The 13,052-nt window shown below is 47.7% G+C and overlaps 1 protein-coding gene across 1 annotated transcript in view; it reads right to left on the bottom strand.

Moving 5' to 3' along the window:
• LOC123346591 (zinc finger protein 585A-like) overlaps positions 1-8,509 on the bottom strand; it is a 37,822-nt gene extending 29,313 nt beyond the window's left edge. The window contains exon 1 of the mRNA XM_044984066.1: positions 8,486-8,509. Within this exon, the coding sequence (XP_044840001.1) occupies positions 8,486-8,509 (24 nt within the window). The remainder of the gene's footprint in view (positions 1-8,485) is intronic.
• Between the last annotated feature and the right edge of the window lie 4,543 nt (positions 8,510-13,052).

The raw sequence follows: 13,052 nt of genomic DNA, 5'->3' as shown, positions 1-13,052 counted from the left end.
TAAAATCATATAGAGTGCAATGTCACAGCAGGGAAATGGAACATGCCAGCCATAGGGGATTTCCCTGGCAGATAAGATTTCCAACTCTCCCAGACCAGACACCATTGCTGCAAATGACGTCCAGTCCAGGACGGTTGGCAACCCTTCGAGCAGATGAAAAAAATTCCCTCACAGACCCTAGAAGTGGCTGAAAAGCTGAAGAATGATCAGCTCTGGTCTGAGCATGGGTAGCAGGTATAGCAGGCCAGAGGAAGGCAGGTTAAGCAATGGTGGTTGAATCCTGAAGGGACATAGGAATCTATAGCACATCTGGCACGTAAATATCTTGCAACTTGGGCTAGAACAGTGCTGTAAGAATGCCTCTTCTCACTTTCAGCATTATCTCACACAAACATAAACACACTCGTTTGTCTAAGCGATTGGCTGAACAAGAAGTAGGACTGAGTGGACTTGCGGGGTCTGAAATATTACATTGTTTTATTTTTGAATGCAGGTATTTTTTACATAATTCTACATTTGAAAGTTCAACTTTTGTGATAAGGGGCTTGAACTACAGTACTTGTAATAGGTGAATTGAAATATACTATTTCTTTTGCGGGGTTTTTACAGTGCAAATATTTGTAATTAAAAAGTGAGCAATGTACACTTTGTATTCTGCGTTGTAATTGAAATCAATATATTTGAAAATGCAAACATCCAAAAATATTCAGAGAAATGCTATTATATCATTGTTTAACAGTGCAAATAATCACATGATTAATCAGGATGAATTTTTTTTAATCACTTGAAATCCCTAGTTCCAATTGATTTCTCTGCTGAAATTATATGGTAAGAAAGAGAAAGGCAGCAGTTTTTCGGTAACAGTAGCTGTGACACTTTTTGTATTTTTCCAGACCAAAACAAAGACTGCTGAGAAAAGGAAATTGTTTCCCCCCCATTTGAATGTATCTTTCATTTTCACTGGGTCTGGGTTCTCTGCCAAATCTTTTCTTGGTTTTGGTTTTTTCCTAAGCATCTTCAGGGAAACAGGTAACCCTTTACAGGTAAAACAATTCAGAACAACAGCTAAGAAGGTCTTTATAGTTAACTGACTGGGCTGGCATACATAAAGGTTGCTACCTTTCCCCCTATATTTAGGACACCCCTTTGATGCCAGGAAGGTCCTGCTCCCAGAATCCTGTAGCAAATTCAGACATCTCAAGCTGTACCACATTCATGTTCACCACATTCATTAATAAGAAGCACAGCAATTTATAAACGTTTGTAGATAAATCTCTGCATTAAGCATCTTCGCATAACTTTCATATGGCTTTGTATTATGCCTCTATTTTCATACAGCCTTGTATCTGATCCTTATCTAGAAAACTTTGTATTGAGCCTTGGCATAATGGCAAAAAAAAGTCTTTTTGCTAGGAGTAGAATAAGATCTCCTCCCCCCCACACACACACTTTGTAATCTATTGCCCCGTTGAATGAATGAGGTGTGAATGAGTAAAGGGTGGAAGGTAGCACCTCCAGACAGCTGCAACCCTTGGAGAGGGGATGGAAGCCAGACCCAAGAACAATAAAACTTGTCAAGTGGGCTCACTAAAGAAGGTCAGACATAATGACGGCCTTGAGGGTTAGAAGCCACCTCCTTCTTTTGGGAACACCCTCTTTGAACAGCATTGGGACAACACCCAGAAGGAAGCAGCACAAAGGACCAACGGACAGAGATACAGATTTTGAATCTGGTACAGATTAGCATGAGAGGGAAGCTGCTATAAATGTGAGGTGTCTTGCAGAGGATCCTGGGTCTCGTCTTGTCAACATGGGAGCATCGATCTGGATCGGCAGGAAACCTTTGTTTGCAATCCCACCCCACTCTGGAAAAGTCCCAGCTTCAAGGTGGATAACAGGACCAGGTGACAATGTTATGCTTATAAAACGCACACGGGCTCTTTTTCAGGGGAAAAGACAACAGGCCACATTTATTGAAAATACAGCATGAAAACTGGCACATTCATTCACACATACACACACGGGTCCCACAGATGGTCTTATAGTCCCCACTCTGTCGTAGCTCGAGTCAATCTAATTAGCAGTTAGATTGAGCACGAGTGAGGAGCTGGGCTCTGTCAGTTGCGATCCGATGCACTGAGTCCTTGCAGGACTGAACCCAGAATTCCATGAAAAACACCCCATATTTATACTTGTAAATTCCCATTCAAGACTACTACAATTACTACCTTCTAGGGCTGTCGAATGATCAGAAAAAGTATTTGGCTTTGGCTACACTTGCATTTCAAAGCGCTGCCGCGGCAGCGCTGCCGCGGCAGCGCTTTGAAGCGCTAAGTGTAATCAAAGCGCCAGCGCTGGGAGAAAACTCTCCCAGCGCTGTCCGTACTCCACTTCCCTGTGGGGAATAACGGACAGCGCTGGGAGCGCGGCTCCCAGCGCTGGGGCTTTGACTACACTGGCGCTTTGTAGCGCCGCAATTTGCAGCGCTGCAAAGGGTGTGTTTTCACACCCTGCTGCAGCGCTGCAAATTTGTAAGTGTAGCCAAGCCCTTAGTGATTAACTGTGCTGTTAAAGAATAATAGAATACCATTTATTTCAATATTTTGGATGTTTTATACATTTTCAAATATACTGATTTCAGCTGCAACACAGAATACAAAGGATACAGTGAGCACTTTCTATTTTTTTATTACAAATACTTGCACCGTAAAAAATGAAAGAAATAGTATTTTTCAATTCACCTATTGTAAGTACTGTACTGCAATCTTTTTATCATGAAAGTTCAACTTACAAATGTAGAATTATGTACAAAAATGCCTGCATTCAAAAATAAAACAACGTAAAACTTTAGATCCTACTCCACTCAGTCCTACTTCTTGTACAGCCAATCACTCAGAAAAACAAGTTTGGTTACAATTTGCAGGAGATAATGCTGCCCGCTTCTTGTTTATAGTGTCAACCGGAAAGTGAGAGCAGGCATTCTCGTGGCACTATTGCAACTGGCGTCACAAGATATTTATGTGCCAGATGCGCTAAAGAGTCATGTTTCCCTTCCTGCTGGAACTACCATTCCAGAGGACATTCCTCCATGCTAATGATGGGTTCTAAGAGATAACGATCCAAAGCAGAGTGGACCGACTGAGTCAGATGCCACCAGCAGAAGGTTGATTTTCTTTCTTTGTGCTTCGAGTTCTGTAGCATCCGCATCGCAGTGTTGCTCTTTTAAGACTTCGAAAACATGCTCCACACCTCGTCCCTCTCAGATTTTGGAAGGTACTTCAGATTCTTAAACCTTTGGCCAAAAGCTGTAGCTATCTTTAGAAATCTCAGATTGTTACTTCCTTTGCGTTTTCTCAGATCAGCAGTGAAAGTGTCCTTAAAATTAACATGTGCTAGGTCATTATCCCTGACTTTTATAATAGGAAATATTTGGCAGAATGTGTGTAAAACAGAACAGGGGACATACAATTGTCCTCCAAGAAGTTCAATCACAAATTTATCTAATGAATTTTTTTTTTTTAAAAGAGCACTGTCAGCATGGAAGCCTGTTCACTGGAATGGTGGCAAAAGCATGAAGAGACATAGGCATGTTTTGCATATCTTGCACATAAATATCTGCACTGCCAGCTAAACGTGCCATGAGAACACCTTCTCAGACTTTCAGGTGACATCATAAATTCGAAACAGGCAGCATTATCTCCCGTAAATGTAAACAAACTTACTTGTCTTAGCGATTAGCAGAAAAAGAAGTAGCACTGAGTGGACTTCTAGGCTCTAAAGTTTTTAATTGCTTTATTTCTGGATTTTAATACACACCATTATTTTTTGACTTAATTGCAATTAATCAACCACACTATTATCTTCTTCCAAGTTTTTAACAATACAAGTTCACATTCAAAGTTCTAGTCTATATAACTTGGAATGGCCCCGAACATCATTTACAAACTTTTCTAACATGTCTTTAAATGTTGAATCTAGGCCAAATAGCCTGCAAGGTTCTTAACTCTTTCTGGCCAGGTGTCACAGAAGTTTAGATTGTGTGTGAATTCTCCAACGTTTAATGACGTCTGATCACTGTCTGAAACTTTTGTCACAGTCCAGTACTTATGGAGTCTTGCTCTTGTGTGGATTCTTTGATGTAAAACAAGGACTGATCAGTTTCTGAAATGTTTCCCACAGTCTAAGCACTTATCGGGTCTCTCTCCAATGTGGATTGCTGGATGTTTAACAATGTTTGATTGTGTATAAAACTCTTTCCAAAGGCTAAGCAGTTACAGGGTGTCTCCCTGGGTGGATTCTCTGATGTAAAACAAGGTCTGACATCTATTTGAAATGTTTTTCCATAGTCTAAACACTATGTGGGTTTTGTCTGATGTTTAGAACGGCCGATCTGATTCTGAAACTTTCCCAGAGTCCAAGCACTTATGGTCTTCCCCTTGTATGGATTGCCTGATGTTTAACAAGGGTTGAACTCTGCATGAATCATTTCCCACAGTCTGAGCACTGATGGGGTCTCTCTCCTGTGTGGACTATTTTATGTCTAACAAGGGCTGACTTCCATACAAATTTTTTTCCACAGTCTAAAAACTTATGGGGTCTCTCTCCTGTGTGGATCTTCTGATGTGCTAAAAGGTTTGACCTCTGTATGAAACTTTTTCCACAGTCTAAGCACTTATGGGATCTCTCTCCTGTGTGGATTGCCTGATGTCTTACAAAGTCTATCCTCTGTATGAAACTTTTTCCACAGTCTAAGCACTTATGGGGTCTCTCTCCTGTGTGGATCTTCTGATGTGTTAAAAGGTTTGACCTCTGTATGAAACTTTTTCCGCAGTCTAAGCACTTATGGGATCTCTCTCCTGTGTGGATTGCCTGATGTTTTAAAAGGTTTGACCTCTGTATGAAACTTTTTCCGCAGTCTAAGCACTTATGGGATCTCTCTCCTGTGTGGATTGCCTGATGTTTTACAAGGTCTGACCTCTGTATGAAACTTTTTCCGCAGTCTAAGCACTTATGGGATCTCTCTCCTGTGTGGACTGCTTGGTGTTTAACAAGCGCTGACTTCCATCCAAAATTTTTTCCACAGTCTAAGCACTTATGGGGTCTCTCTCCTGTGTGTATTGCCTGATGTTTTAAAAGGTTTGACCTCTGTATGAAACTTTTTCTGCAGTCTAAGCACTTATGGGATCTCTCTCCTGTGTGGATTGCCTGATGTCTTACAAGGTCTGACCTCTGTATGAAACTTTTCCCACAGTCTAAGCACTTATGGGATCTCTCTCCTGTGTGGACTTCTTGATGTTTAACAAGGGCTGACTTCCATATAAAAATTTTTCCACAGTCGAAGCACTTATGGGATCTCTCTCCTGTGTGGATCTTCTGATGTGTTAAAAGATTTGACCTGTGTATGAAACTTTTCCCATAGTCTAAGCACTTATGGGATCTCTCTCCTGTGTGAACTTCTTGATGTTTAACAAGGGCTGACTTCCATATAAATTTTTTTCCACAGCCTAAGCACTTATGGGATCGCTCTCCTGTGTGACCTTCTTGATGTTTAACAAGGGCAGACTTCCATATAAAATTTTTTCCACAGTCTAAGCACTTATGGGATCTCTTACCTGTGTGGATCTTCTGATGTGTTATAAGATTTGACCTGTGTTTGAAACTTTTCCCACAGTCCAAGCACTTATGGGATCTCTCTCCTGTGTGGATTGCCTGATGTCTTACAAGGTCTGACCTCTGTATGAATCTTTTTCCGCAGTCTAAGCACTTATGGGATCTCTCTCCTGTGTGGATTGCCTGATGTCTTACAAGGTCTGACCTCTGTATGAAACTTTTTCCGCAGTCTAAGCACTTATGGGATCTCTCTCCTGTGTGGACTGCTTGATGTTTAACAAGGGCTGACTTGCATACAAAATGTTTTCCACAGTCTAAGCACTTATGGGAGCTCTCACCTGTGTGGATCTTCTGATGTGTTATAAGATTTGACCTGTGTATAAAACTTTTCCCACAGTCTAAGCACTTATGGGATCTCTCTCCTGTGTGGACTGCTTGGTGTTTAACAAGCGCTGAGTTCCATCCAAATTTTTTTCCACAGTCCAAGCACTTATGGGATCTCTCTCCTGTGTGGATTGCCTGATGTCTTACAAGGTCTGACCTCTGTATGAATCTTTTTCCACAGTCTAAGCACTTATGGGATCTCTCTCCTGTGTGGATTGCCTGATGTCTTACAAAGTCTATCCTCTGTATGAAACTTTTCCCACAGTCTAAGCACTTATGGGATCTCTCTCCTGTGTGAACTTCTTGATGTTTAACAAGGGCTGACTTCCATATAAAAATTTTTCCACAGTCTAAGCACTTATGGGATCTCTCACCTGTGTGGATCTTCTGATGTGTAGTCAGTGCTGACTTCCAATTCAAAGAGTTCCTGCCCTTAAGGCATTGATAAGGTTTCTGTCCCGTGTGGCTTCTTTCATGGTCCAAGCATTGAAATGATTTCTCTCCAGTATGAATTGTCTGAGGTGAAACAAACTGTGGTCCCAGAACGAATCCTTTTCCATAACCAAGGCATTCATGGTGTTTGTCTTCCCTAGGGGTTGTCTGCCGGGCTGTGGGATCCCTGTATCCTTCCCCACAGATAATAAATTCATCCATTTGCTCCCTTGAGTAGTTTCTCAGCAGCCTCTCTGACCTCTGCCAATTTCCCCAGGCTTCTCCCTGTTCCAACCACTGGGAAAAATTCCCTGCAGCTCTTCCCACAAAGGTGTCCTGTGGTTCTCCGTGCCCAGGAACTTTCTGTTGTTGATTCCTCTCCTTTTTCTGACTCACTGGCTCGTTACCTGCTGGGAGAGAGACAATCCAGACAGGAGTCATTGTGCCCAGGAGAAAGGAAGAGGAAGAGCACCGAGGGAAAACCCAACCTTCTAAAGCTGCACAGATGGAGCAACTGGATTCTACCTCCACATCCCACCCAAAAATTCACAGAGAAGGAACGTTGGGAAGGAAACAGCAGCAGGTAACAGGACACGTGGTAAACGACGTCAGTAATATCTGCTGACTGCAACCCTGCCCTGGGTGAGATGAGGAAGAACGGAGGGCACTTACTGATACCATATTTTTGGGATTCTCAACTTTTTCCTCCATTCCCCAGATGGTTTGAGAGTCAGTCCTCACCTGTGTGGGCACCTCTTGAGATCTCTCTTTCCTCGCAGGCCTGGAGATCGGGCACCCACGGCTCTTCCCCTCGTTCCAGCTGGGTGATTAGGTCAGGTTTGGGAAAGGGGAATCCTGTGCAGATGGTGAAATCAGAGCAGATCAGGGTGTGTGGAGGATTGAGAGAGCGTCTGTCACAAAGGACATTCCGTGGGTGGAACCTGTCCCTGTGCTGTGCTGGGGGAACATGGAATCCAAGAGGACGGGAATATGGTCACTGAGCCCCTTTGGGGGAGGCAGATGTCTGGGGGAGGTGAGGGGAATTGTGACACCCTAACTCTGGAGTTAAACTCCTGCCTATTTCTAAACCAGCGGAGCCCAGAGCCCACCGCATGGCTGGAGCTGTTCCCAAGGAGGGAGGTGAACAGGGATTCTGTGTGTGAATGAGAACCAACACAGACAGGACAATACACCACTTCCCTGATTGGAAAGCTAGGGGGGTGAGGTGGGGATGGTTTTGTATATCCCTTTGGTTTTGACACCCTGGTCTCATTTCGAGTGTGTACGGAGATGCAAGTCTCTCTCACACGGCAGCTGTGCATTACGGAGCCCAGTCCCCTCCAATCTAACTGAGCAGGGAAGAACCTGACTAGTGACAGACACGCAGACCCCACGGCTTCTAATAACCGAGGGGACGGGAATCCCTTATCCAGCGAGGTCACCGTCTCGTAGTTCTCCTGCATGACGTCCCTGTAGAGGGCTCTCTGAGCGGGGTCCAGCAGAGCCCCCTGCCCCTCGGTGAAATACACAGCCACCTCCTCGAAGGTCACCGGCATCTGGAACAACAAGAGTCCCCAGCTCTGCACCTGCTGCCCCAGCCGCAATCTCACTAGTCATGGGGGACGAGGGCCTGAAAAGCAGAATCCCACCCCCACCCTGCTCAGAGCAGCCAGGAGGCTTCAGGGGGTAGGAAATGGTGAGAGCTCCTTGTCCCCCCAGCACACGGAGCAGGGCAGGGTCTTCTCATTTCCCACACGCCTGCCAGCCACAGGCTGATACGGGAAGCAGAGCTCTGAGCCGGGGACAGGAATCCCGACAACTCCCCCCCCCCCATCGTATTTCACAGAAGCCTCTGCCCAGTGGGGCGTTTCCTGCGTCAGAAAGTGCCCCCTCCCCTCACCTTCAATGAGCCTGTTCATAAAATCAGGCCCAGGTTGATCATGTTCCAGCAGGTTTATCAGACCCCGTCCCCTCCTTGCCTCACCTTGTGTGTTTCTCGCCCCTCCCCCTCTAAAACAAATCCTCCCCATCCCCCTACAGCTCCCTGCAAATCCCCTACCTGAGTTGTCTCCATCACAGCCATTTCCCTTCTCTGTCCCCTGGAAGACGGGTCGATCTGGAGCGAAACGTGGACGCGATTCCTCAGCCTGTCGGGTTGAGAGGGGTGATGGGGGAGGTTACAGAAGGGGTTTCAGTCCATGTCACAGCCCCTCTTCCTACAGACAGACGCTCTGGGATCTGCCACGCTGGGAAAACCCTCAGTCAGTTTATTACAGCACAGACCCGGCCCCTCCCCCCAGCACTCAGGGCTGGCTCCAGACCCCAGCGTGCCAAGCGCGTGCTTGGAGTGGCATGCCACGGGGGGCGCTCTGCCTGTCGCCGGGAGGGCGGCAGGCTGCTCCGGTGGACCTCCCGCAGGCGTGCCTGCTGATGCTCCAATGGAGCCGCGGGACCAGCGGACCCTCCGCAGGCACGTCTGCAGGAGGTCCACCGGAGCTGCAGGACCAGCGACCGCCAGAGCGCCCCCCGCGGAGTGCCGCCGTGCTTGGGGCGGCGAAATTTCTAATGCCGCTCCTGCCAGCAGTGAACCCCCTGCGACACCAATAGGTCCCTCCAAGGGGCCCTTTGTGCAGAGTCATTTCCCTGCCCGGCTCCAGCCCTTTCCCCAGGTCTCTCCATCACCTGCAGGCTCAGGGGCAGGTGTGGTTAGAGGGGATTTTCCCCAGACGGACTTTGCTGAGAGCTCCTGATTTCTGTGCTAACAAGCTCTGTTCTACGCTGTGTTCCCAGCGACCAATAAACCTTCTGTTTTCCAGGCTGGCTGAGAGTCACAGCTGAGTGCGGAGGTGGGGTGCAGGGCCCCTGTGGGGAGCGGGTCAGGCTTCTCCTTAGGCTGCCCCCCGAGGTTCTGCCTGGGGCCGTGTGCCCCTCCTGGGCTCCGGAGCCGGGGAGGCTGGGGCTACATGCTGAGCAGGTGGGGGAGGGGATATTGGGGGTACTCAGGGGCTGGGGTCCTGCCCCTACAGTGCGGGGGAGGGGCTTGCCTCCCCCAGCCCTAGGTTCACCCCCCACCAGCTGTTCCCCGTTCTTATCCCGGGCTCCTAGTCCCAGGCAGGGGGGTGAAACAATCTGTACAGTGGGGGGCGCTGAGAGCCACTGAACCAGACTGTAAACCTGGATAGGCTGGAAACCCCTTCAAGCCGGGGGGGGGGGGGGTGTGGCAGGGCCCCACCAGCCCAGAGCCAGCACCTGTGCTGCCCCCCCCATGCCCTGATTGTGCCCCTGGGCCCCGCTCCTTCCCCGGCCCCCGCATTCAGTTTGGCTGCCCACCTTCGCCACCCCACCCCCCCCGCCGCTCCAGATCTCCCTGCAGCCTCCGTCCGCACCAGCGCGGCCAGGGGCAGGGAAACAAAGCAGCGGATGGGGGAGGGGGATTGGGCGGGGAGGGATGGAGGGTAACGTGATCCCGCCCCGCCCCCACCGGGTCTAGCGGCAGCTTTCCCGGGCCCCGGGCAGCGAATCGAGGCGGGGTCTCTCCTACCTTCCTCCAAGCGGCTGCGAGTCACTTCCCGCTGCTGGGACGGACCCCAGCGATCGCTCCCCCCAGAGCCGCCTCCAGGCCGCTCCTGGGTCCTAGCGGGAAACCCACCGATCTGCGCTTCTCCCTCTGGGTCCGGCTCCTGTTCCGCTCCCAGGCTCTCAGCACAGAAGGGAGGGACCAGTGATTTCCCTACACCCCCCCTGAATTTTCCCAACACCCCCCCAAGTTTTGTGAGCTAGTTACATACCAATTTAGTGACTGTTTGGAAATCTGAATTTAAACTGAAACATTAATACACACTTTAAAAGCTTATACAGTGTATGATAAAATATGTCAAGTATCAGAGGGGTAGCCGTGTTAGTCTGGATCTGTAAAAGCAGCAAAGAATCCTGTGGCACCTTATAGACTAACAGACGTTTTGCAGCATGAGCTTTTGTGGGTGAATACCCACTTCTTTGGATGCAAGTAGTGGAAATTTCCAGGGGCAGGTATATATATGCAAGCAAGAAGCAAGCTAGAGATAACGAGGTTAGTTCAATCAGGGAGGATGAGGCCCTGTTCTAGCAGTAGAGGTGTGAAAACCAATGGAGGAGAAACTGGTTTTGTCGTTGGCAAGCCATTCACAGTCTTTGTTTAATCCTGAGCTGATGGTGTCAAATTTGCAGATGAACTGGAGCTCAGCAGTTTCTCTTTGAAGTCTGGTCCTGAAGTTTTTTTGCTGCAGGATGGCCACCTTAAGATCTGCTATTGTGTGGCCAGGGAGGTTGAAGTGTCTCCTACAGGTTTTTGTATATTGCCATTCCTAATATCTGATTTGTGTCCATTTATCCTTTTCCTTAGAGACTGTCCAGTTTGGCCAATGTACATAGCAGAGGGGCATTGCTGGCATATAATGGCGTATATTACATTGGTGGATGTGCAGGTGAATGAACCGGTGATGGTGTGGCTGATCTGGTTAGGTCCTGTGATGGTGTCGCTGGTGTAGATATGTGGGCAGAGTTGGCATCGAGGTTTGTTGCATGGATTGGTTCCTGAGCTAGAGTTACTATGGTGCGGTGTGCAGTTACTGGTGAGAATATGCTTCAGGTTGGCAGGTTGTCTGTGGGCGAGGACTGGCCTGCCACCCAAGGCCTGTGAAAGTGTGGGATCATTGTCCAGGATGGGTTGTAGATCCCTGATGATGTGTTGGATGGGTTTTAGCTGGGGACTGTATGTGATGGCCAGTGGAGTCCTGTTGGTTTCTTTCTTGGGTTTGTCTTGCAGTAGGAGGCTTCTGGGTACAAGTCAGGCTCTGTTGATCTGTTTCCTTATTTCCTCGTGCGGGTACTGTAGTTTTGAGAATGCTTGGTGGAGATTTTGTAGGTGTTGGTCTCTGTCTGAGGGGTTAGAGCAGATGTGGTTGTACCCGGATCTTGTGGTGTGCCTGGGATGGAAGCTGGAGGCATGAAGGTAGGCATAGCGGTCGGTAGGTTTTTGGTATAGGGTGGTGTTAATGTGACCATCACTTATTTGCACTGTGGTGTCTAGAAAGTGGACCTCCCATTAGATTGGTCCAGGCTGAGGCTGATGGTGGGGTGGAAGCTATTGAAATCTTGGTGGAATTTTTCCAGAGTCTCCTTCCCATGGGTCCAGATGATGAAGATGTCATCAATGTAGCGTAGGTAGAGAAGGGGCATGAGTGGATGGGAGCTGAGGAAGCGTTGTTCCAGGTCGGCCATAAAAATATTGGCATATTGTGGGGCCATGCAGGTGCCCATAGCGGTGCCACTGATCTGGAGATATATATTGTCATCAAATTTGAAATAGTTGTGTGTGAGGATAAAGGCACAGAGCTCAGCAACCAGTTGTGCTGTGGCATCATCAGGGATACTGTTCCTGACAGCCTGTATTCCATCTGTGTGTGGGATGTTTGTGTAGAGAGCCTCTACATCCATGGCGGCTAGGATGGTGTTTTCTGGAAGGTCACCAATGCATTGTAGTTTCCTCAGGAAATCAGTGGTGTCACGGAGATAGCTGGGAGTGCTGGTGGCATAGGGTCTGAGTAGAGAGTCCACATATCCAGACAGTCCTTCAGTGAGAGTGCCAATGCCCGAGATGATGGGGCGTCCAGGATTTCCGGGTTTGTGGATTTTGGGTAGTAGATAGAATAACCCTGGTCGGGGCTCTAAGGGTATGTTGATTTGTTCCAGTGTTAGTGTAGGGAGTGTCCTGAGTAGATGATGCAGTTTCTTAGTGTATTCCTCAGTGGGATCTGAGGGAAGTGGCCTGTAGAATTTGGTATTGGAGAGTTGTCTGGCGGCCTCCTTTTGGTAGTCAGACCTGTTCATGATGACTACAGCACCTCCTTTATCAGCCTCTTTGATTATAATGTCAGGATGGTTTCTGAGGCTGTGGATGGCATTGCGTTCTGCACGACTTAGGTTATGAGGCAAGCGATGTTGTTTTTCCACAATTTCTGCCTGTGCACGTCGGTGGAAGCATTCAATGTATAGGTCCAGACTGTCATTTCGACCCTCAGTAGGAGTCCATGTGGAGTTCTTCTTCTTGTGCTGTTGGTGGGAGGGTAACTGTGTATCAGTGCGCTGTTCAGTGTTGTCCTGGAAGTATTCTTTGAGTCGGAGACGGCGAAAGTAGGCTTCCAGATCACCGCAGAACTGTATCATGTTGGTGGGGGTGCCAGGGCAGAAAGAGAGTCCCCGAGATAGGACAGACGTTTCTTCTGGGCTGAGTGTGTGGTTGGATAGATTGACGATATTGCTGGGTGGGTTAGGGTACAACGGTTGTGGCCCCACATAGCAGGTATGAGTTTAGACAGCTTACAGTCTTTTTTCCTTTGTAGAGAGGTGAAGTGAGTAATGTAGATCTCCTGTCTTATTTTAGTGAAGTCCGTTTGTATGGAAGTTTGGTTATTAATGAGAGTCTCCAGGTTGGAGAGCTCTTTTTTGATGTTTTCCTGTTTGCTGTATAGGATGCTGATCAGGTGGTTCCTCAGTTTCTTTGATAGAGTATGGCATAATCTCTCACTGTGGTCTGTGTAGTATGTAGACAGCAGTGGATTTTTTACCTTTAGTCCATTTGGTATGAT

The sequence above is a fragment of the Mauremys mutica genome, chromosome 12 (genome assembly GCF_020497125.1).
Source record: "Mauremys mutica isolate MM-2020 ecotype Southern chromosome 12, ASM2049712v1, whole genome shotgun sequence".
Taxonomy (NCBI): domain Eukaryota; kingdom Metazoa; phylum Chordata; order Testudines; family Geoemydidae; genus Mauremys; species Mauremys mutica.
This window is presented reverse-complemented; position numbering and strand designations above follow the sequence as displayed.